General features: G+C 32.3%; 1 protein-coding gene across 1 annotated transcript in view; it reads right to left on the bottom strand.

Moving 5' to 3' along the window:
- The window catches only part of RANBP17 (RAN binding protein 17), a 328697-nt gene that overhangs the window by 90676 nt on the left and 214363 nt on the right, over nt 1-23658 (bottom strand). Inside the window, exons 15-16 of the mRNA XM_074292053.1 lie at nt 10669-10742; nt 9370-9450 (exon numbers count right to left, since the gene is read on the bottom strand). Coding sequence (XP_074148154.1) covers nt 9370-9450; nt 10669-10742 — 155 coding nt within the window. The remainder of the gene's footprint in view (nt 1-9369; nt 9451-10668; nt 10743-23658) is intronic.

Below are 23658 nucleotides of genomic sequence, written 5' to 3'. Positions count from 1 at the left end.
AAGTCTTCCTGATTCCTGGTCTAGTATTCTATCCCCTGTCTGACCCAGCTGCCCTTGGCAACATGAATACATTTCACTTAATAGGGAAATAGGAAGGAGAGGGGACAAGGAAGAGGGGGGATAAGAGGGAGTATATTATAAAGAACAAATTAGTTTTAGGAAAATCTATTTAAGGGTGTATAAAACTATTTATACCAGCTTTTTGTGATAGTAAAGAACTGGAAGTTGAAAAGTACCCAACAATCAGCTGGAAACAGCTCAACAAGTTATGGTATATAAATGTGAAACAATATAATTTTGCTACATGGAAATGATGAAAACAATCGTAACGGAGGAAACTGAACTTATATGAATTGATGCACAGTGAAATGAGCAAAGCCAGGAGAACAATTTATAAAATGATATTAAAAAGATAAACAACTTTGAAAGATTAAGGAAATAAAGACCACTTATAATTCCAAAAAACTCATTGTGAAACATGCTACCTCTCACTTAAAATAAAAGTGAAGGACTCAAAAAGACAGAGTGAGACATAAATATAAATATGCATGTATTATATATATTTGGACATGATTGGTGCAGAAATTTGTTTTCCTTGATTCTATATGTTTGTATTAAGAATTTCATATTTCTTTCTAAGTTGGTTGAAAGAATGGGAGAGAAGGTAGATTTTTGCTGATAAAAAAAAAGAAAAAAGTCTATAGAGAAGCAGCTAAGTGGCAGACCAGATAGAATGATAGATTTAAATCAGTAGACCTGACTTGAAATCTAGATTCAGATGCTAGAAAGTTATGTGTTGCTGGACAAGTTGCTTAACTTTTGTGTCTACATAATTTTTTTCATTTATAAAATGGAGATAATGATAACACCTACCTTTTAGGGTGAGGTGAAATCTGATAATATATTCAAAATACTTTGCAGCTCTTAAGAGTTCTATGTAGATACTAGCTATCACATATACATTTATGGATAATATTTTGAGGACAGAATTATACCTTTTTCAACTAATGGGGTCAATTAAGTCCCAAGGGCTTAAACAAGGTACCATATACTTTGCCAGGTACCCACCCATGTGGAAGTATGGTAAGCCTATATTTGGGTATGAGTTAAGGGAGGGACTGGGATCCCTCTGTTTGAGTACTTGCAGATATTATTTCTTGTTATTGTGTTAAACAGCCTTTTAATTGGACTGGAAATAAATATGGCTGTTTTCTTCCCTGACAGCAAGCCAGGCTAAAACTACTACTAACTTTTAGGTTAGGGGGAAGGGCATTGTGCAGTTTCTGCCTCTAGGCTTCTGTGTGACAATGAATGTGAATGATCAGTGTCTTCTATTTATTCTTTCTAGATCTTAGGTGCCACAGAATGACCCAGGTAAATCTTGTGAAACTCAGAGGTCAGAAAAGTCATCAAAGGTCTCTTTAGTAACTGGGGTTGATAGTAGCAGCAAAAGACAAATCTAGTGTGACTGTGCCCTGAGGAATGACCTTGACACAGACTAGCAGAGAATCAACCTGGTATGTGAGATGTTGTATCCTATAAGCACTTTTTTATTGGCTATACAACACCCAAAAGCGAATTTGGTGGGAAGTTTGTGAAGGAAGGAATTGAAATGCCATGAAGTATCTTTCTTTACTAGAGATCAGGTGAAGGAATGCTTTATAACAACCACTTTAATTTTGAGTCAACTCTCTCCAGGGACTTTGTGTGTAGAAGGGAGGTTGTATCTCTGGGTTTGGGCAGTTGCTATTGTACTTTAGCCATTGTTATACTTTCTTAGAAAATGTCTCTTTGTAAAAACCCAATTAATTAATATTGGGGAGATGTTAACTGGTCAAATGCTCTTTATTGGGAAATACTGAATGGGGATCATGCCTGCAATGATCTTATCTAGGTTATTCCTAGAACTCAACAGATAGAAGGGAGGAGCTGATCTCCAGGAACCAACCTGCTGGTCCAAATAGGATCCAAAACCTTTGTTACATTCATGGAATTTTTTTTTAATAAATACAATATGTTAGAAATAACTGTAAGGTGATAATAACAACAAATATGGTTGAAGTCTATGGTAATGGTTGTTTTTCCCATGCCTTAAATCCAAACCACTCTGATTCTCATTGATTGGCCACCAATAGTTCTAGGCCAAGCCCTATTTGGTCATAGTATGGGTCCTGATTAATGTAGATGGAATATAAATAGGAATCTTTTCTGCTTTTAGCCAGAAACTCTGAGGGTCTTCCCCTCCCACCTTTATTTATTTATTTATTTATTTTTGACTAGGTAAAAGGGGAAATTCTTTGCCTCAATTGCTACCTAGTCTTAATCACTGAAGGGGTGCTGCTTTAGTCAACTGAGACCTACTGAAGACCTTAGATTAAAAAAGCCAAGTCTCTCACTGCATCTAGGGTCATCTCTAGTTGTCCTGATCTATATCTGACCACTGGATCCAGAGGCTCTGGAAGGGAAAGTGAGGCAGGTGACACTGCCCAGCCTCTCTTACTTAAATCTAATTCACTTGCATGTCACAGCATCATCTCCCTGAGGGTCATGGTCCTCTTCAAGAAGGAAGGACAAACAACAACAAGGCCTAGGACTTCATTTATGTGAGGAGTCCTTGATTAGTAATTTCCTCTTCTCATGAAGATCAAAAATATATGATAACATTTTTTTTTTACTTTCTTAAAACTCTGCCCGGATCACTAAACATGGATCTGCCAGATGCAGGCTTTGAACTCAGATCTTCTTGCTTCTTAGGCCAACTCTCTAGCCACTCCATTGCTGCTTCAGAAAGCTCAAGTACAAAGTCAAAAATTCCAAAATTCTAAGATTTTCCTTCATCAGAACAGGCAAAACCAATATACAAGCAGGAAGTTGAAAGAAAACTATCTTTCACTCAGATTTCTAACTCACCAGAAATTGTAGTTGGATGCAAAGATCTATCAGCCAGACCAAAAGCAACATGCATTGAGCATCCACTAGTTGAAGAACATTGTGATAGATCTTATGGGAAATTATGCAAAAGGAAAAAAAAATGTCCTATCCTTTGAGAAACTTATAGTGTAAGGCAAGATAAGTTCAACAAAGAATAGTTTATTCTATTAGTCATAGATACTTATTTACTAACAATTCTGAGAAGAAAAAAAATAACAGGAGAATTTACTACAAATTAGATGCTTTTTAGTTGTCATTAAAAAAAAAAGGAATCATGAGATAACTCTAGAAAGGATTCATCAAGAAAGTATCTTTAGAATTTTGAAATGTCAGAAGGACTTAATGAAAAAGATCTCAAATTAAAGGAATGGATGTGATGACTCATGGTTTAAAGAAGATGAAGAATGTAAGATAAGGAGGAAAATATGCCTGATAAAGAAGAAAAGAGAGTAGAGAAGAAGATTGGGAAGTTACAGGGATAATGGTTGAGGACTTTGTAAAGATTTTAATTTAACATACATGATTGGAAAGGAAATGTAGGCCAATTGTAGAGAAAGGGATAGCTGACAAAACAGAATGGTGGTTGCATTGGTACCAGGGAATATTTTAAAAATCTAGACCAAGTATTCTTCCTGGTTTCTGGGAACTTGTTTTTTTTTATTTTAATATTTTGATAACATTGTTTATACTTCATTAGAGATTTATGTATTTCAATATGTGATATATTTCATAACAACTGATTTTCTTTGCAAGCCTATGTATTGATTGGGTATATCTTAAATCTTACTGAGTAAGGCTTTCCCTACCTGCTAAAAGAGTATAAACAAGGTTAGGAAGTCCTGATCTTGAGGAAGATTGCCAACACATTGGGCAGATCCTCTATTGTGAGTTTATAGCACTGCCCAGACAAGAATCACATAGGCTAACAGGATTCTATCAACAAAACTGAAGGGACTACGGACACTGATAAAATAATGGATTCATTAATGTACTCAAATCCAAGATCAGACATTTTTATTTTGGCATAAAAACTGATTAGAAGTAATTGTGAGTTTCTGCAAAAGATAGTGACATAATAGAATTAAGACCTAAGAAAGGTAGTTCTTACAGAACAGGGGAATACTAAGTAAGAATGGAGATAAAAGACAAATGTTATAAAGGAAGAATTGGCAGAACTTGTCTAAAGGAGTTAGATGATGGGTCTGAGAGTTAAAAATCAAAGCTGATTTCTACCCAACATTCCTGACTAGCAAAAAAAGAACATCATGGAAAGGCAACGCCAGGAAATAAAAGGTGGGCTACATCAACTATTCTCTGAAGAGGGAAATATCAATATTTGCATAGCAGAAGTACCTATGCTGAGATAATTCTCAGAAATGAATAAAGTACCTCAGTAAAACCAAGTTTATTGATAATGCTTAGACTTCTATGTGGTAAAATTTTGTACTAATGGATAAGCAGCAGGGGGATCTCATAAAGGTGTACATGGGCAAGATGAAAAGTAGTAGATTAGCTTCAATGTGGGCAAATATAAGATAATACTACATCAAGGTAAAAACAAGATGGGCTATGCTTATAAAAATCACAGACTCTGCTTTAAATTGTAACTCAAGAAAATAAGTTTAGAATCATGGTTGATATTCCCTTGAAGTTATCAGCTCACTGTACTGTTGTGTCCCTTTAAAAGGTAAAGAAAATGTTTTGATTAGTTAAGAAGGCCTTTGGAAATAGAGGTTTGTTTTTCCTTCTTTTTCAATCTTATTTTTTTATTAAAATATTGAAATTAGAATAGTATGTATTCTATTCTTTTTACCTTAAGGTAAAATAAAGTTGGATAAGGTCCAGGAAAAGACATGCAAAATGATCAAAATAAGAGGATTTTCATGGACATGAATAAAAGAAATGTTTTAGTGTTATGAAAAATGACTAAGAGAAGATATGACTGTAGTTTATATCAGTACAAATTGTCAAGATTAACACAGTGTTGTTTACCAAATTACAATCTAGAGTTCAAAGATAGATAGAAAGGAAATAAAAGAATCCTTTTTCAGAATGCAATATAATAGATGTAGAAATATAAATGGGCTTAAGAAAGGCTTAAATAAGTAAATTCAGAATTTACTGAAAAGAAGTTAGGAATATATCTCTTATATCCCTAGTCCTGGAGGATAAATCAATGGTGGGCTACTATAATACTTTGTAATAAAATGCCCAGATGTCACTGAATTAAAATATTAATCTACTTGAATTAAATATCCAACCACATATAAGATCTCTTATTATGAATTGCAACTATGAAACTATGAAAACCTATGAGCAAACTACGAAAAAGTACCATTATTTGTTTTAAAAAATAACAGGAAGAAAAAAAATTGAAACAAAAAAAATTTAGATAGAAATCAACTCTATCCTGTTCCTCCTTTTTCATTAATTAACTAGTTTATCCTAATAGCACACATGCTACTGAATATCCATTCCCCAAAATTACTGCTTCTGTTAACCACCAGAATAATATTGGAGATTACAACCTTAGATAAGATAAACTTTCAAAGAGGTGATATCTAATGATATTGTCTGGTGTATCAGTGAGTATGCAGTGAGGAAATTTCATACTGACTCCTCACAAGGATAGTCTTAGTATCAATATCCCTGAAAAATACAAATCAAACATTTGATTCCACAAATTCCTTAAAATCAGTTTTGGAAATGGAAAGAACAGAGAAAACCCTACTATACTATTATATAAGAAATAAGCTGAGGAAACAACATTTTCTTTCCAGTGGTCACTAGATTTTAAAGAAATTAAAACTTGACTAATTTGGAGAGTTGCCCACTTAGAAAAAGAGCAGCCTTAGGGTGAACTTGACTGGCTAGCTACAGTATATAGAGTTCTGAGGTAGCAACCTCACAGATGTAATTATTTGGTGATATTATTTTATTGTCACTGCAAAAGTCAATTCAACTATTTTCTAAGTAGGAAAAAAATCCTCCTGGGAATAGCAATAAATATGCAAGTGTATTTGGGGCATCTGACTTTCTGCTTTAAGCTAAATTACCCAATGAAATTTTCTAGCAATTGTGCCCTATGCTGGTATCTCTTCTTAAAAGGTAAGTTATTTTTGCATTCTCAATATCTAAAAGACAAATCAAATACTATAAAACTGAAGTAAGAAGACTAATTGTGTACACCGGGGTGGGGGGGGTCTAAACCTTTTTTGAATCATGTACCCCTTTGGAAGTTTGGTGAAGCCTTTAGACTGTCTCAGAATAATGTTTTTAAATATGTAAAACAAAATACTAAATAAGGAAACTAATTATACTGAAAATAATAATCAAAGCATAACATCTTCCCCCAATTTAGTGAATTTCAAGTAAAGAATCTCTGGATTATGGTATAATATACAAATTAAGGTCAATTCAGAAGCAGATAAAATGATAAGAGTAGAAGCAACTCTAAATATTTGGAACAATCCATATTGTGAGTGATAACATTTAAGATTTCATTTTAGACATCACTACAAGCCATTTTCCCTTTTGAAGAAGGTCACAGTTTGAGGGGCAGGGAAAGTGTTGTTTTTTACTTATTTACTGTTTTATTTATTATTTTAAATATTATTTATTTATTAATATAAGCTAATTAATAATTGTCTGTGGCTGGTGGTTTCTACCTCAGTACACTATTAAACAAGGCCATATTTTGTAAGCCAAATAGTTGCTTATTTTTCTAAAAATAACATAATTAGGATTAAAAACCATATTACAGTAAAGATAACAATTGGAAACAACTAAAAATGCATTAGGGAACACTATGACTACACTGATATAGTTGCACCAGTCACATATTCCATTATGTAAATGAATTCAAAGATATTTCATGACTGATCAGCTGGAAGCGACATAATGATTTATAATTCAAATAACTGAGCATTGAAATCAAATTGAGCTAATATATATTTCTAAATATACAAACCTGAAATAATTGTTAAAATAACATAAAAACAATGCACACTAGTGGAAATCATTTGTATTCCTTTGTTAAAGATGTCATAGTTTCTTTTAACTTTTATATAATGTTTTCTGGAATCATATTTTAAAAAAAATTTCAGAAAACTGATCAAACATTTTATAAAATTAAACACTACATTTTCCAAAGCAATTCATGAGAGGCTAAAAGCTACATGATGGAAACATTATCTAAATGGTAGATATGAGTGAATGGGCAATTGCTAAAAACAACAATGCAAGTCAAATTAATTTTAGTTTAAAATTAAAATTAGATGTAAGGCATGGGATAATTCTACTTATACAGAATGCTCTATAAAATATCTAATTTGCACAAAATATTTTAAATAAATTCGCTATGAAAAAGTCAAAGTTTGAAAACCTAGGGAGTACTTATAAACCACTTCATATGTTAAAAATAAAAAGTATTTCAGTATTATTATTAAAAAATATCGTGTGACTTTTTTTAATAAGAAAAAAATACATATCTTTAAAAGCCAAAATGACCACAGAAATTGGGTTGTATATCACTTTCCTGTAAAAAAGAAAAACAGCCTCGACAGGTGTAATTTATCATTTTTCTGATTTAATACCAAAGAAATATATTAAAATAATAAAAAGAATCCTGAAATCCTCAAAATTTGTAGTGATAAATAGCCCTCCCTGTCTTTATTGCATTATACCTACTAACAGAAATATTGCATGGTGGATTTTGCCAGACAAGGACGATTATTTTCCAATAAAAAGTTGCATATTAAATTCCAGCACAAAAGTGGGTGTCTAATACTTTGGAAATCTTTTATGGTTTGCCAAGGAACACAATTTTAAACTTAACTAATACAAACATATTACTGAAGTGAACCTATGTTAAAGGTTTCTCCATACAACCTCAACTATTGCTAGCAGAAGCCACTATCTTCAGAAGGTTATGCTGAAATTAAAATATCAACTAATACTGAATACTTAACTAGACTAATATTTTTGTACCTTCTACATTTCTCATAGGGAAAATACTTTATATATGTTTGGCTCACACATGGAACATGACAGCATCAGTAAAGTATAAATTAACAAAATATCTACTTTTTAATTAAAAATAAAATATTAAAGACATTTGTGCATTTGACATGTAATATAACATCTATTTAAAAATTTTATGTGGTTGGTTTTGTGAAGGTTAAAATTTAAAAATTTTATGATTATGCTTACAGTTTGAGCTTTTCTTTTCATTACCCACTCTTCCTTCATCCACTTTCATTTGTTTCCTTTTAACAGATAAAATGATGACCCTAAAGAATATCCAGTATATTCAGCACTTTTCTTTCTTTGACTATGGTGCAGTATTTTAAAACATTCTGATATTTAAAAATAAAGTCCTACTTAAAAAAAAAAAAAAAACAGAACCAAAATCAGCTCCTTCATATATTGCAAAGAATCCTATATTAGACAGTTAACTGTCTATGGATTTACTTGTACAAAAGAAGCCTTCAAAGAAAATCCTGCATTAGGTATCATGATACAGTAAAAAAAAAAGTCATGGCTGAGGTGCCAGAGGATACAGGTTTAAATTTCACCTTCTGTCCTTACTACTAATGAGTTACTACATCTCCTTAGGCTTTAGATTCCTCATTAATTTGGAATCCCTTTAAGGTCTAGAACTATGATGCTGTCTGTGATCTTGGCATTTTCCCTTCCCCTTCTGCTACTTGTTTATTAGAGACTACAGAATCTGGGTTTGAATCTAGTTATTCCATTTTAGACAAGTAACTTTTCTCTGAACTTTGGTGCCTCCTTTGTATTTAAATGAGGCAGCTGGACTAGATGCTGTCTAAGTTTTAAATTTCTAAGTTCCCTTTCAGAAGTAGTTCTATATATCATGATAGTATATAGTCCTACAAAAAAGCAAGGGACTTATCCACCAGTCTACCTTGAGAAGACATGGTGTTCCTGCATTAAAATATTTTTTTCTATCTTATATTATAATTTTGTGTGTGTGTGTGTGTGTGTGTGTGTGTGTGTGTGTGTGTGTGTGTAACTGCCTCATTCCTTCTATTAGACAATAAGCTCCTTGGTGGCAGGGACTATGTTATTTTTCATCTTTCACTGTACTCCTAACACTGAGCTGTGTTTTATAGGTAACAACTGCTTAATAAATATTAATTGATTGAATAAATGGTCCCCAAATGTTAAGAATTATACAATTGTAGATTTGGAAGGTACTTCAGAATTCATCTTGTCCAAATCTTTTCTGAAATAAAAATATCATATGGTAAGCTTGACAAATGATCACTTAGCTTCTAATGAAAACTTTTAGTGACAGGGAACTTAGTAACATACAAGGTTGCCACTTTGGCAGAATTAACAGTGATAATAGTAATGCTGTATATGCATAATGCTACAGTTTATGCTCTACCAGAGACACAACAAAAAGGATATCCAACAGAAAGATCATTTAGGAACTGCAGAGTTCTCACTATCACAGATTCACATCTTCCCCAGTATTTAAGGTTTGTAACACTGAAAAAAAAAAAAAAAAGATTTAATGATAAGTGATAAATTTTTTCTGTAAGAGAAGCCAATGTAGACTTTAGACAAATTTAAGAGGCCAGATTATTATTACCACACATTTTACAAAATGTAAAACTGTCCCCCCAAAACAAGCAAATGTTTTCTACTTCACTCTTCTGTAACAATAAAAATCTCAATCATTTAGTAATATACATTGTCATTTTAAGTTGATTTCTGTGCATTCTATAGATATCTCAGTTTTTAATAGAGAAAATTAGATTTGCATAGACATAAGACAATAAACATATTACAGTAAGTTAAAATATTAAAAGAATTATAATAAACTAGCCCCATAATTCAAAAATTCTTGCAAAGAAATATTGTATCTATAGCCATAAACCATTTTTCTCATGAACATAAAATTTTTAGACTTTTCTAAGTCAAAAATCATAGGGAAAGCAAGGGATGTTAGGTTTATTGTTATGCTCATTCTGGAATTTTTTTACCCCTGAGGCAATCGAGGTTAAGTGACTTGCCCAGGGTCACACAGCTAGGAATTGTTAAGTGTCTGAAAGTAGATTTGAACTCAGGTGCTCCTGACTTCGGGGCTGGTGCTCTATCCAATGTTGCCCCTCATTCTAGAATTTTAAAGGGTCATGAAATTGTTCCTTTAGGAACAGATGGAAAGAACTCTGATGCTTCCCTACTTTTCTTCTTCCCCAAAACAGTAGTTTCAAATCAATGTGCAAAAGAATAAAATCCATCAAACTAAGAAGTCACTGGCATTTGTAAGCTCAGTAACATCTCACAGCACTTAAAAAGAATCACAGACTTCAGATTTGGAAGGGAACTAGCTAGTATGGTAACCTTTTTTTTTTTTTTTTTTTTTTTTACAAAGGCCTGGAGAAGTAAAGAGATTTTCCCAAAGTTACCCAAAGCTGTGAGATGAGACTGACTTGATTAGAACTCCTAGACTCACATGCTCTTTCTTGTGTGCATCACCATCTCTTAATTTATGGGTAATTTGACATAGAAGACATAGTCTTCTATGTGATTTATGGGTTTAAGATTTGTAAAAATAACCTAAGTTATAGACTGCTGTGTCCACATAGAAGCCATAATGAAAACATTCTAGACATCAAAACAGTTTTAACTATAATATCAAGCTTTTGTTAAAATAGCAATATTCAAAAAGTAAAGGAATAAGAAATCAAAGTATTAACTCACATTTTTGTCATAAATGTTTCTAGAACATGGTTGTCATCTGTTATCCCCAAGACCTCAGACATTCGGGAGTATACCTACATAGAAATTGTTCTATAGTCATAAAGGGCATATCAAGAAATATTTTTAAAACATACTAGCAAAAGGAACTGTTTCAAATTAGAATTTATTTTCCATTTTTACAAGTGCATGAGAGGAAGAGTAACAACTAGTGAAAGCTTGGCATTTCTGGAGGAGAAGTTAATGTTTGTTCAATCTTTCAATTCTTTAGAACATTTTTACCTAGTCAGAAAATAGCCTCCCCTGTCTATAATCTATGGTAGTTACTCTAGATTAGGGGAAAAAAAGAAAAATCAGCAATAATATCAAAAACTCAACCAAAAATACATGTAATATTTTCTGGCACCAGAAATTGCTTCTTGGTTTTAGAATCATACTTGAAATTAGGGGCAGTTAAACAGTGCAGTGAATAAAGTGCTGGGCCTATAATTGGGAAGCCTCAGAGAACTCATGAGGTCAAAATTGGCCTTAAGACACTACTTATGTGATCCTAGGTCAGTCATTTTACCCAGTTTAGCTCAGTTTCTTCATCTGAAAAGAGAACATTCAAGTATCAGTGCCAAGAAAACCCTAAATAAGGTTCACAAAGAGTCAGATGCTGTTTGAAACAACTTAACAAGAACAACAACATGCTATTATATATATATACCTATGATATGCTCCACACTGAATTTTCTAGAAATATGTGCAAAAAACACACACAAAAAACATGATTTTAGTAAGTCAAAAGGTGATAAACCATTTCAAGGAGTTCTCCTCAGCCACATTTTGCCTATGTTCTCCCGAAGAGAGATATGCCTTGCTTGTTTTGCTGACTCTGAAGTTCTAAAACCTGGGATTCCTGAGGACACCTGGAGCCTTCAAACTCAGGAAAGTGAGCTGAAGACCTAGTCAGGCTCCTCACAATCCAAATCTTGCCAGGCTTTACAAACATACCCTACAGCTCCCACCCCAAGTGGGAGAATTCCACAGATGGCCAATGGAATGCTCTCTGCAAGGCTGGCAGAGCTAAAGGTGGGGGCTCAACCCTCTGCACACTCTGACACTTTGGTGTGATTCCAGATTATCCTATGTGAATCTAGGCCACTGCCAGACACTGGCTCCATGGGTGATTTCTCGCCTGTGATTTGATCCCCTCTGACTGTTTATTTGTTGCCTCAATTTCTCTTGGTCTGTTTTTTCATATGGCTTAGTTATTTAGCTCATGTTTTCTATACCTTTTGTTGCTCATATGGAAACACCAACCTAAAGTATTTCCACAGGTCATGAGAGTAGCATAAAAATCATGGGGCACCACAAATCACCCAGAGTTATGGAGTGATTCAGGGAAGGTCAAGCTGTTCATTGCAGAAATCTCACACTGGGGTTTTAAATAGAATTCGAACCAAAGAGTCTCCTGTTCCAGGGTTGTGAAACTAAGTTTCCTTTGTCCAGATGGTTCTCTACAGCTTGGAAGAGTGGAAGAGAGAGAGACAGAGACAGAGAGAGAGAGAAAGAAAGAGAGAAAGCCTTTAATCTACTATGAAAAGCTTTTTATAACTCCTTTAGCTGTTCTTGGTCTACCTTCCATGCACAATTTCTCTGAAAGGAAATTCTAACTATGAAGCTCTGACAATTATTACAAATGTAAAATTCCCTTGGGCGGTGCTCTACATTCAGCAATATTGAGAGCTACTCATTGCTAGCCCTTAATAAGGGGAAGCTTAAACAAGTCATTACTTGTGGGAATGACAAAGGGACAAAAAACAAACAGAAACAGCTCTCTTTTCTTCTATTTCCTCACAACAGTCCTTTCTGTGAATGAGGTTGGCACTATTGCTTTATGAAAATAATATAGTTTAAAAATCAGTAGTTTTGTATATCCTGCAAATATTCACTATCCCCTCAGTTTTGGTCAGTCACTTCAAAAATAGTTCTGCATAGAACTGTAAAAGTGAGAGGCTGGGTCAAAGAGATTCATGCAAGCTTACTATAATTCATAGCAAATAGCCTATTGATGCATCATTCCTAAATATGGACTCTGATACTAGAAATTCCAATTTTTGATAAAGCAGTTTCTGAAAAGGATGCAGCCTTTGAGGATCCATAACACTGCATATTATTTCTTTTTCTTAAGTTTCTTGTTCTGAACAACTTCAACACCTCAAGATTTTACTACCTTGTAAGTTAATGAAATAATTTTGGATCTTTTTGGAAAATACATCACATTCATTTAAAAATAATCTTTATTATATACTTGATGACTATCCACATAATCATTAAATTATAAGTTCGCTTATTTAGTTTATAGATAAAATATATAAATAAGCTTTAATGAAGTAATATTAAATTAATCTTATTTATTTATGTCTTTGCCCCTCTTTTCTGTATATTTCCCACATTTTACCATTGTTATTTATACAATAGAAATCAGAAATCTGTCTTTTTGATTCCACTTTCTTATCCATAAGCAGTTTTTTTTGACAATTACTATTTTATAACATATTTTAAGATCTGATATATAAAAAATTCCTTCTATTTTTTCCTTTCTCATGATCTCCCACAATATTATTTTCTCCCTGGTAAATTAGTATTTCTTCCTCCAGTTACAGAGCAAGATAATTTTTAACATTCATTTTTACTAAATTTTGAGTTCAAATTTTTTCTTCCTTCTTCTATCCCTGTCCCTCTTCGTAACATAATTTGAAATTTGATATACATTATTATACATTGCTATCATACAAAACATATTTCCATATTAGTCACAGCTATAAAAAAGAAACAGTTTAAAAACAAAAAATTTCAAAAAAGAATAAAGTGAAAAAAGTTTGCTTCTATCTTCTTTCATAGCTTACCAAGTTCTTTATCTGGATGTCGATAGCATTTTTTTCTTCTGAATCCTTTATACTTGTCTTGGTTCATTGTGTTGCTGAGAAGAGCTGAGTCATTCATAGCTGATCATCACACAATCCACAATCTTGCTAATACCAAAAACAATGTTTTCTTGGGCCTGCCCATTTCACTTTGCCTCACTTTGTAGAAGTCTTTCTAGGTTTTTTTTTTTTTTTTTTTTTTTAAATCTGCTTGTTTATCATTTCTACAATATCAAATCATTATTGTACAAATCATTTGTACAATAGTATTCCGTTACACTTACATACTACCGTTTGTTCAGTCATTCCCCAATGTATGGGCATCCTCTTAGTTTCCAAAACTTTGCCACTACAAAAGGGCTGTTATAAGTAATTTTGGTATATGTTATGTCCTTCCCCCTTTTTTTTTCACCATCTCTTTGGGATACAGCCCTAGTAGTGGTATTGCTGGATCATAGGTTGGATCAAACAGTTTGGTTCCAAATTGCTGTCCAGAATGGTTTGATCAGTTTACAACTCCACTAACAATCCATTATTGTCTTCATGCCCTCCAAAATTTATCATTTTGCTTTTTTTGGTCATATTAGGTGCTTCCTCAGAGTTATTTTAATTTATATTTCTCTAATTGAAAGTGATTCAGAAATAAACCTACATAAATCATTGGCATTTCTATATGTTACTAAGAAAGCCCAACAGCAAGAGATAGAAAGAGAAATTCCATTTAAAATAACTGTAAATAATATAAAATATTTGAGAATCTGCCTGCCAAGAAAAAATCAGAAACTATATAAACATAATTATGAAACACTTTTCACACAAATAAAATTAGATCTAAATAATTGGAAGAATATCAAGTGCTCATGGGTAAGCAGAGTTAATATAATAAAAACGACAAATCTACCTAAATTAATCTACTATTCAGTGCTATACCAAACAAGCTGCCAAGAAATTAATTTATAGAGGTAAAAGGAAAAACTAAATGAATCTGGTAGAACAAAAGAGTTGAAAATTTCAAGGGAATTATTGTAAAAAATGCAAAGAAAAGTGGCCTAGCTGTACCAAACTTAATACTAGATAATAAAGTAGTGGTCATTATAATCATTTAGATCTGGCTAAGAAATAGAACAGTGAATAAGTGAAATAGCTTAGTTCATGACACACAATAGTCAATGACTAAAGTAATTCACTTTCTTTTTGCTAGACCCAAAGACTCTACCTTCTGGGATAAAAAGTCATTATTTGACAAAAATTTCTGGGAAAACTGGAAAATAGTATGGCAAAATTTAGGCATTGACCAACAACCTATACCAAGACAAGGTTGAAATGAGTATGTGATTTAGACATAAAGGATAATTCTATAAGCAAATTAGGGGAACATGGGATAATTTACTTCTCAGATCTGTGGAGAAGGGAGGAATTTATGGCCAAAGAACTAGAGAACATTAAATTAAAAAGGTTTTGCCTAAACAAAACCAATGCTGCCAAGATTAGGAAGGAAGCAGAAAGCTTTTTACTGCCAGTGTTTCTGATAAAAGCTTCATTTTTAAAACATATAGAGAATTGACTCAAATTTACAAGAATACAAACCATTCCCCAAATAATACATGGTCAAAGGATACAAACAATTTTCAGATGAAGAAATTAAACCCATTTCTAGTCATATAAAAAATGCTCTAAATCACTATAGATTAGAAAAATGCAAATTAAGACTACTCTAAGGTGCCACTTCATACCTCTCAGACTAAGATAACAGGAAAAGATAATGATAAATGTTGGAGAAGATGGAAAACTGGGACACTAATGCATTATTGGTAGAGTTGAAATTATCCAATCATTCTAGAGAGCAATTTGGAACTATGCACAGAAGGTTATAAAACTGTGCCCTTTGATTCAGCAGTGTATCTACTACTATTTCTATCCCAAAGAGATCATAAAAGAGGGAAAAGGACCCACATGTGCAAAATGTTTGTGTAGTGCAAGGAACTGGAGATTGAGTGGATGTCCCTCAGTTTAGGAATGGCTGAAGAAGTTATGGTGTATAAATATTATTAATGTTCTGTAAGAAATGATGAGCAGGCTCATTTCAGAAAGGCTGGAAAGACTTATATGAATATATAATGAGTGAAGTGACCATAACTAATTGTATACAATAATAACAAGATTATGTGATGATCAACTGTGATGGGCTTGGCTCTTTTCAACAACAAGGTAATTTAAGGCAATTCTAAGAGACTTGTAGTGAAAAGTACCATCCACTTCCAGAGAGAGAACTATTCAAACTGTATGTGGATCAAAGCATATATTTTAGAAAAAAGATGATTAATGATAAAACATACTTCCATCCCGTAGAAGCAAGATGACAAACTAGAAATGCAGAATAACACATGTATTTTCAGATAAAATCTAGGATGTTGATATGTTTTTTTGCTTGATTATAATTATTTGTTGCAAAGAATGTTTTCTATTAAAGGAGTCATGGGTTAGTGGGAAGTAATATATAAAAAAGAAAGAAAAGAAAAGAACATAAGCCAAACATTATAAAATACACAGAAAAAATGTTCAGATGAAGATATGATTGAGCAACTTTGTTAATGTTAAATTTAATATAGTTAAAAAGTTTGTGGTTTATTTCTATTCACATACATAAAAATGCTCCTATTTGCTGATTGTTTACCATAAAAGTAATAATTTAATTAAAAAAATTATGAGGAGGCTGATTTCAGAAAAACTTGGAAAGACATATGCACTGATGCTGAGTGAAGAAGCAGAACCAAGAGAACATTGTACACAGTAACAAGAAGAATATGTGATGATCAACTGTGATAGACATGGCTCTTTTGAACAAAAGGTGATTCAAAACAATTCCAAGAGACTTGAAGTGAAAAGTGCCATGCACATCCAGAGAGAGAGAAAGCTATACAGACTGAATGTGGATGAAAGCATAGTATTTTTTTTTTTTTTTATTTTTTTTGGTGCAGTATGGCAAATATGGAAATAGGCTTAGAAGAACTGTACATGTTTAAGCTATTTTAGGTTATTTGCTGTCTTGGAGAAAAGGAAGGAGGGAAGGGTGAGAGAAAAAATTTGGAACACAAGGTTTTGCAAAGGTGGATGTTGAAAACTATCTTTGCATGCATCTGAAACAAAACACTTCATATGCCTATAGATAGCTTTGATTTCTTTATCTGAAAACTGCTTATTTTACATCCTTTGACCATTTACCAATTGGGAAATGACTTGTAATCTTATAAATTTGACTCAGTTTTCTATATGTTTAAGAAATGATACCTTTAGCTGAGATAGATTATTTTTTAAGATTAAGATCTTTAAAGATTATTTCTGTTTTCCACTTTCATCTAATCTTGTTTATGCAAAAGCTTTTTAATTTAATATAATCAAAATTATCTATTTTATATTTCATATTGTTCTCTATCTTTTCTTGGGTCATGAACTGGTAACTCACTTAACTTATTTAAGAATTTGTGTGCTATATCACTTAGTTCATATATGTTTAATATTAATATGGCTTCATTGTCTATGGTACCATAAAGCAAGGTGTAGTTTCCTTCCTTAGAACTAGTTCAGGATTGCTACCCCTGATTTTTTTTTTTTACTTCAGTTGAAACTCCAGCTCCTTACCTTTATTCTATTGGATATTTCTACGTATGTTTTTCTTATTCAGTTATGATTACTTTTTATTTCCCTCCATCCTATTTTTCTTCCTTTGTCCTCTTTCTCTTTTCATCTTCTCCCTTCTTGAAAGTGTTTTGCTTCTGTCTCCTTGTCTCCTCTGGTCTGTTCTCTTTTCTGTCAGTCCTTCCCCTGCCCTCTTTACTTAATTTCCAACCTCCTATTTTTCCTGTGAGGTAGTATAGATTTCTATATTCAAATAATTGTGTATATTATTCTCTCTTTGAGTCAATACCCTTGAGATTGATCATCCTATCTTTTTGCTGGTTCTGCTATTTCAGGATTTATTTTGAGAAACTTTTATGGTTGTTTGGAGGTGAATATAGGTGAATTATACCAACTTACTGTTTATTCTGCTATCTTCTCTCAATATTCTCGGCTATTTGTCTTTCTATATAAAATTTTAAATTATTTTACCTAATTTCTGAAGTATCCCATTGGTGTTGCAATACATTTGTAAATCAGTTTAGGCAGAATTGTCATCTTTACTCTACTGGCTCAACCTATCCATATACATGGGATCTCTCCAAGTATTTATTGCTTCTTTTCTTGTTAGAAATATGTAGAAAAGCTGATGATTTTTATGGATTTATTTTTTTATCCTACTATTTTACCAAATTATCTTGGCAGTTTTTTGTTGCTAACTTTCTTGGATTTTCTCAATATTATTTGACTGATATGTTTTTAACTTTTCTTTTATTTGTGAATACCTATTTCCTTATGTTTTTGTCTTACTGTTTTAGCTAGCATTTAAAAAAAAACACCCTATTTTTGAAAAGTAATAGTAAAGATAGAATCTTTGCTTTATACTTGTTTTATATATCTTGTTTTGTCATTACATATAATGCAGTTTTTGGCTTTAAGTAAATAATCAAGGAAAAATCATGTCCTATACTTTTTTAATGTTCTTAGCATGAAGTATTTTAAAAACTGTATTTTATTTGTGTCTATTGAAAAAATAATTTCATTTTATGAATTTTATTAGTAAGCAAGCTTATTGTGTTGTTATTTTAATGGCAAACTATGACTGATTTCAAGTATAAAAATTGATCATAGGAAAGCTTTAAAATTTTTTTTATATTTTAAATGCTATTATTATATATTTTTACATTCATTGTTTTAACATGGAAATTCATGAAAAAAATATTCATACCTGCTTTTTTTTTTTTAACCTTATTATTATCAGTCCATATTTGTTCTATAAAACCAATTAGGTAGAATGCTGTCTTTATATTGCAAATAATTTTATGTTACAGGTATGATTAAGTCTTCAAATGCCAACCAATTAATTAAATAATTATGTTCAAGAAATTGTCATAGGTACTGGGATGGATTCAGAGATTTAAATAAGACATGGTTGCTGCCCTCAATGAACATATAATCTAGTAAAAAAAAATGATCTTGTTATCTTTTTAATTTTAATGCTCAGGTATTTTAATTTTAATTAATATAATTTCATTTTAATCACAAACTATATTATTGACTATCACAAACTATTTTAATAACAAACTATACAAAGAAAAACTTTTCTTGTCATTTCTGTAGTGAGTAACGAGGAGGAAAGAATAAGCTACAGAAAAGTTTTATACGTCTATTGTGTTCCATTGTAAAAACAGTTTCTCACTGCATCAGATTTTACCTAATAAAATAATGGGAAAACAGTCAACACTGCTACAAGGCAAAGCTTTAATTCGAAGTTATCTTTCTAACCCATACTCTTCCTTTTATCATCCATTAGCTTAGATTCTCATCATCCCATCTAGAACCGTGTCAATGCTTTTGTCCCTGGAGATTCCTCTCAACTACTAGGATCTGACAGTCAAGCTTCAGTACTAAATAGGATCATTACCTCTTAAATCCACTTATCTGATCCACTGAATAGTAAATTGAAAAGCTCATTAACAGCAACAATCTGATTTGTTTTCCTGTGTGACAGGGTCATTTAAAATCAATGTATGACTAGAATGGTTCTTTTAACAGACTCACACATTTTCTAAGACACCCTATAATTCATGAAGCATGCTATTAATATGAAAATGTCCGCAAACATTTGGAATTTAATGGTCTCAGATAAAGCTATCATGGAATAATTTGAGGTTGGAGAGTAATTTGTTCAGGAAATAAATATCTAATAAATGAATGTAATCAGTGTTCCCTCAAGGAGTTCTAAGATTTTCTATTATGGAAATTGTGTCAAAAAGACACTTTTCTAAAGTCCACATATTATTGCGAGGCTATTTCAATTTCAGTTCAAAAAGTGAACAAGCATTTATTAAGTGCCTTTGAGACACAAGGCATTTTATACTTGGTTCAGGATACAAAAGCAACAAGAACAGTAAAGAAGAGTCCTCTTAACAAGCTTATATTATCCTGGGAAATATATAAAGAAATAAGTAAATAGAAGATAATTTCAATGACATGGCAAGACCACTAGCAACTTGAAGGAAATGAGAAAGCTTTCTTTAAGGAAAGGCATCTAAGATGAATCTTGAAAGAAGCTAAGGATTCTAAGAGATGCTGGTGAGGAGAAATTCTTACCATTCTCATTCTAGAAATGGAAGGTAGCCAATATAAAGATTCAGAAGTGGGAGAAGAAAGCCTGAGTCCAAGGAACAGGTATGTTGGTTTGGCAGGAGCACAGAATATAAGAAGGGAAAGAATGTGAAATAAATCTGGAGAGATAGGCTGAAGCCAGTTTATAAAGGAGTTTGTATTTTATCCTGGAAATAGCAGAGAGCTACTAATGATTCTTGAGCAGGAGAGCCACAGGGTCAGATCTATGTTTAGGAAAGGAAAGGAAAGAAGCATTTATTAAGCATTTCCCATGTGCTAGGAACTGTACTAAGTCTTCATCAAAATTAACTCATTTGTTTCTCACAACAACCCTATAAGATAGGTGCCCTTATGGTTCCCATTTTATATCTGAGGAAAGTGAGACAAGCAGAGATTGAATGAATTGCCGTTGACTCAGCTAGTAGATGTAAGTATAGAGTAGATGGTGTAAGTATAGAGAAAAGAAGAAGTGAGAGGTAGATTGAATAAAATTGTGATCTATAAGATAGAGAATGAAGAGTCTAATGTGCAACAAGAAATTTGGTTTTACACACATATATTGTATCTAGGATATACTGTAACACATTTAACATGTATGGGATTGCCTGTCATCTAAGGGAGGGAGTAAAGAGAGGGAGGGGAAAATTTGGAAAAGAAGTGAATACAAGGGATAATGTTGTAAAAAAAAATTACCCATGCATATGTACTGTCAAAAAATTATAATTATAAAATTAATAAAAAGAGAATGAAGAGTCAAGAATGACGATCATGAAGATAAGACTGTTCAGTATTTTTCAGAGTTCCTTTTCTCTTTTCAGTTGTTTGAGGCAGCAGAAAGGGCCTCTAAATGTTATAATACTCATTTTACGGAAGGTTAACAAGGGAGTACAGCACTAAAAAAGATATTGAAGGAGGAAGGAATTAATTTTATTCATATTTTAAATTGTAAAAGTCAATTTTACTTTTCATGTGCTTCATGCTTCTCAGAAATTGGACTATTTGCCAGTCTCTTAAATATATCTTATGTTTTCCTGCCTTTGTTCTCAATATTCCTTATGCCTAAAATTTCCCCTTCTGCAGGCTGAATCCTTTTACTCATCCTTTAGATGCCAAATTTTCCATGAAGCCATCTCTGATCTATCTGACCCCTTCTAGTCAGTAATAATGACCTTACTCCTCTACTCTCTATATATTGAACTTGACTTCTCATGAATTATTTTATTTTAAACTTTATTTTTAGATAACATGCTCCAGCATTAGCTGCTTGAAGGCAAAGCCTATTTTACCTAAAAGCTTTACTTTCTTAGCACAATGGTTATGTATAAGAGGTTCCCAATAAATGCTTATTTGAGTACAATAGTGATAAGAAAGAATCTTATGAATACTTTTTATGATAAAAGTTACCTGAGGGTAAATACTACTTTTTTGGTTTTTTTTTTTTTTTTTTTTTTGGTATTCCTAATACCTAGGTGATTCTTAATAAATGCTTGTTGCTAAACTAATTAAATATACATTGCTATTTGGCCCTGATCTTTCTCCTGAGTCCCAGTACATTTCCGGCTGACTCCTGGACATTTCTCTTACATGTTTCTGAAAACATCTTAAACTAAACATTTCCAAAATAATGCATCAGCTATCTTCTAAAACCTGTCATTCTTTCCAACTTCTCTATTTATGTAGATAGTACCACCATTCTCTTAGTCATCCAGACTGGAAACCTAATTATAATCCTTGATTTTTTATTTTTCCTCAATCCTATAATCCTGTAAGTTACTAAAATTATCATTTCTATTTTGGAAATATTTTTTCAATTTATTATAGATTGGGCCTGAATCAAATTCCTCCAATACTTTAGATGTAGGACTAGAAGAAAATGAGATATTAGTAAACTGACCTAAAGTTAACAAAAAAAAAGTTAACAAAAGTTAACAAAAAACATTAACAAAAGCTAACAACTCTCGTTCACATCTCACTGATCTCCATATGGGATGCATCTAGGTAACAGACAATATTGGGTATGGTGACAGTGGAATATTCACAAAATTAGAAGGGAACTGACTCCTTATGGGATGGCCTTTTATGCCCTAGGTAACCAGGAAGGCATGTAGCTTACACCACGCTATCCAAACTCCTTCCTTTATCCTGATATTGCCATTATCCTGGTTTAGGTTTCACTCCTCTGCTTGGATCATTTTAACAGCCTTCTAACTAGTTTTATTTCAAGTCTTTCTTGTTAGGTTCTTACTAAAGAACTTTAAAACCAGCAGGAATCATTGGATTTCCTAACACAAGATGAGACTAATAGACAATGGACTTATGGACATTTATAAATTCTCAATTTATGATTATTTGATCATGTTTTTTGTTACATACTTCTAGTATGTATTATGTTACTATGTATTTATGTAATCTATGTAATTATGTGTAATGCCTCCCATATTGATGGATTTATGTTTCAAGGTCATGACCACCCTATGTTCTAAATCAAAAGAAAGAGGAAGATGTTAGGTTCTTACTAAGTGCTAAGTCAGTACTTAACAATTCTCTAATTCCGGCCTTTAAGGGTCTTACCAGACGTGTTGAGTAAATTTTGCTATAAAAATCAAATGAATTTTCTGAAGACTCATAGGCACAGTTTACAAAATACTAATTGAAGGAGAGGATATGTGAACATGAATATAAACATCTTTACTGGCATCATTTCATTGGTTCTCTCTGCACAAATGTCAGAATTGTAGGACTGGTATCTATGGTCTACTGCTGTTTAATCTTACTACTTTTCTAGCCTAATCTCATACCAGAGAATGGGGTATTATTTGTATATGTGTATATATGTATATATATGTATGAATATATATGTATATGTGTATATATGTATATATGTTATTTTTTCACACATCCACTATCATTTTCTAGCTAAACTGTAGTATGTGCTGTTACCAGTACATGTCCTATGTTTTCCCACTTTTGAGACTCTTCTTATGCTCTTTCTTTCTCTATTTCCTTTGTGTTTTATACCTCCCTGATACACTTATGATGTATTATTTTGTATAGATCATATGGGTGCAGGGAGAGAGGGAGAATATGTTTTATCTAAAAATAACTTCTAATGCTAAGCAAGTGGTCTATATACGGTAGGTGCTTAATGTTTGGTGATTCAAATCACATCCACTTTTCTATTTCCATAGTGCTTATTTGGCTCTGCATATAATAGGTTTTCAATAAATTTTTTTGAATAAGTGAATGAAACCCTATAAATTAAAATTTTAATGTTAAAATTCCACCCCCTTTATGATGTCTTCCCTGGTTACTCTAGCCTGAAAAAATCTGTCCCTCCTTTGCTTCTTATCTGTACAGCTAAGTCATGAAAAATATGAATGATAAATCCTGTGAAGTGAGTGAATTATTCAAATTCACACTGTATATTTCCATTGAGTTGAAATTAGTTACCAAATTTTACATTACTATACTTCATTTGAATACATATGATTATTTTATGGAATTCCTTATTTGCATTAATCAGGACCTGTTACTCAGTTAGGAATAACTACTAACTCAGTTAGGAGAATGTAAATAATTACATTCTCCTTAGTAAGTATGCTTACTTTCCCCAAATGAATTGCAAGCTAAGCTCCTTGAGGTCAGAGACTATGTATTTATATAACAAAGAGAAGTGTACTTTTGTATATCTTTCAATTGCACACATCAGGAATTTGACAGCTCATATTTAATAGTCTTAATTTATGAAGTTTTTTTTTTATTGTTTAGAAAAAGTTTCTTCACAACCTAATTAGGTTAGTAGTGCTATTATTCTGTCCATATCACAGATGAGGTAATT

Source organism: Sminthopsis crassicaudata, chromosome 2 (genome assembly GCF_048593235.1).
Source record: "Sminthopsis crassicaudata isolate SCR6 chromosome 2, ASM4859323v1, whole genome shotgun sequence".
NCBI lineage: Eukaryota > Metazoa > Chordata > Mammalia > Dasyuromorphia > Dasyuridae > Sminthopsis > Sminthopsis crassicaudata.
The sequence above is the reverse complement of the archived record's forward strand: the minus strand, read 5'-3'. Positions and strand labels throughout refer to the sequence as shown.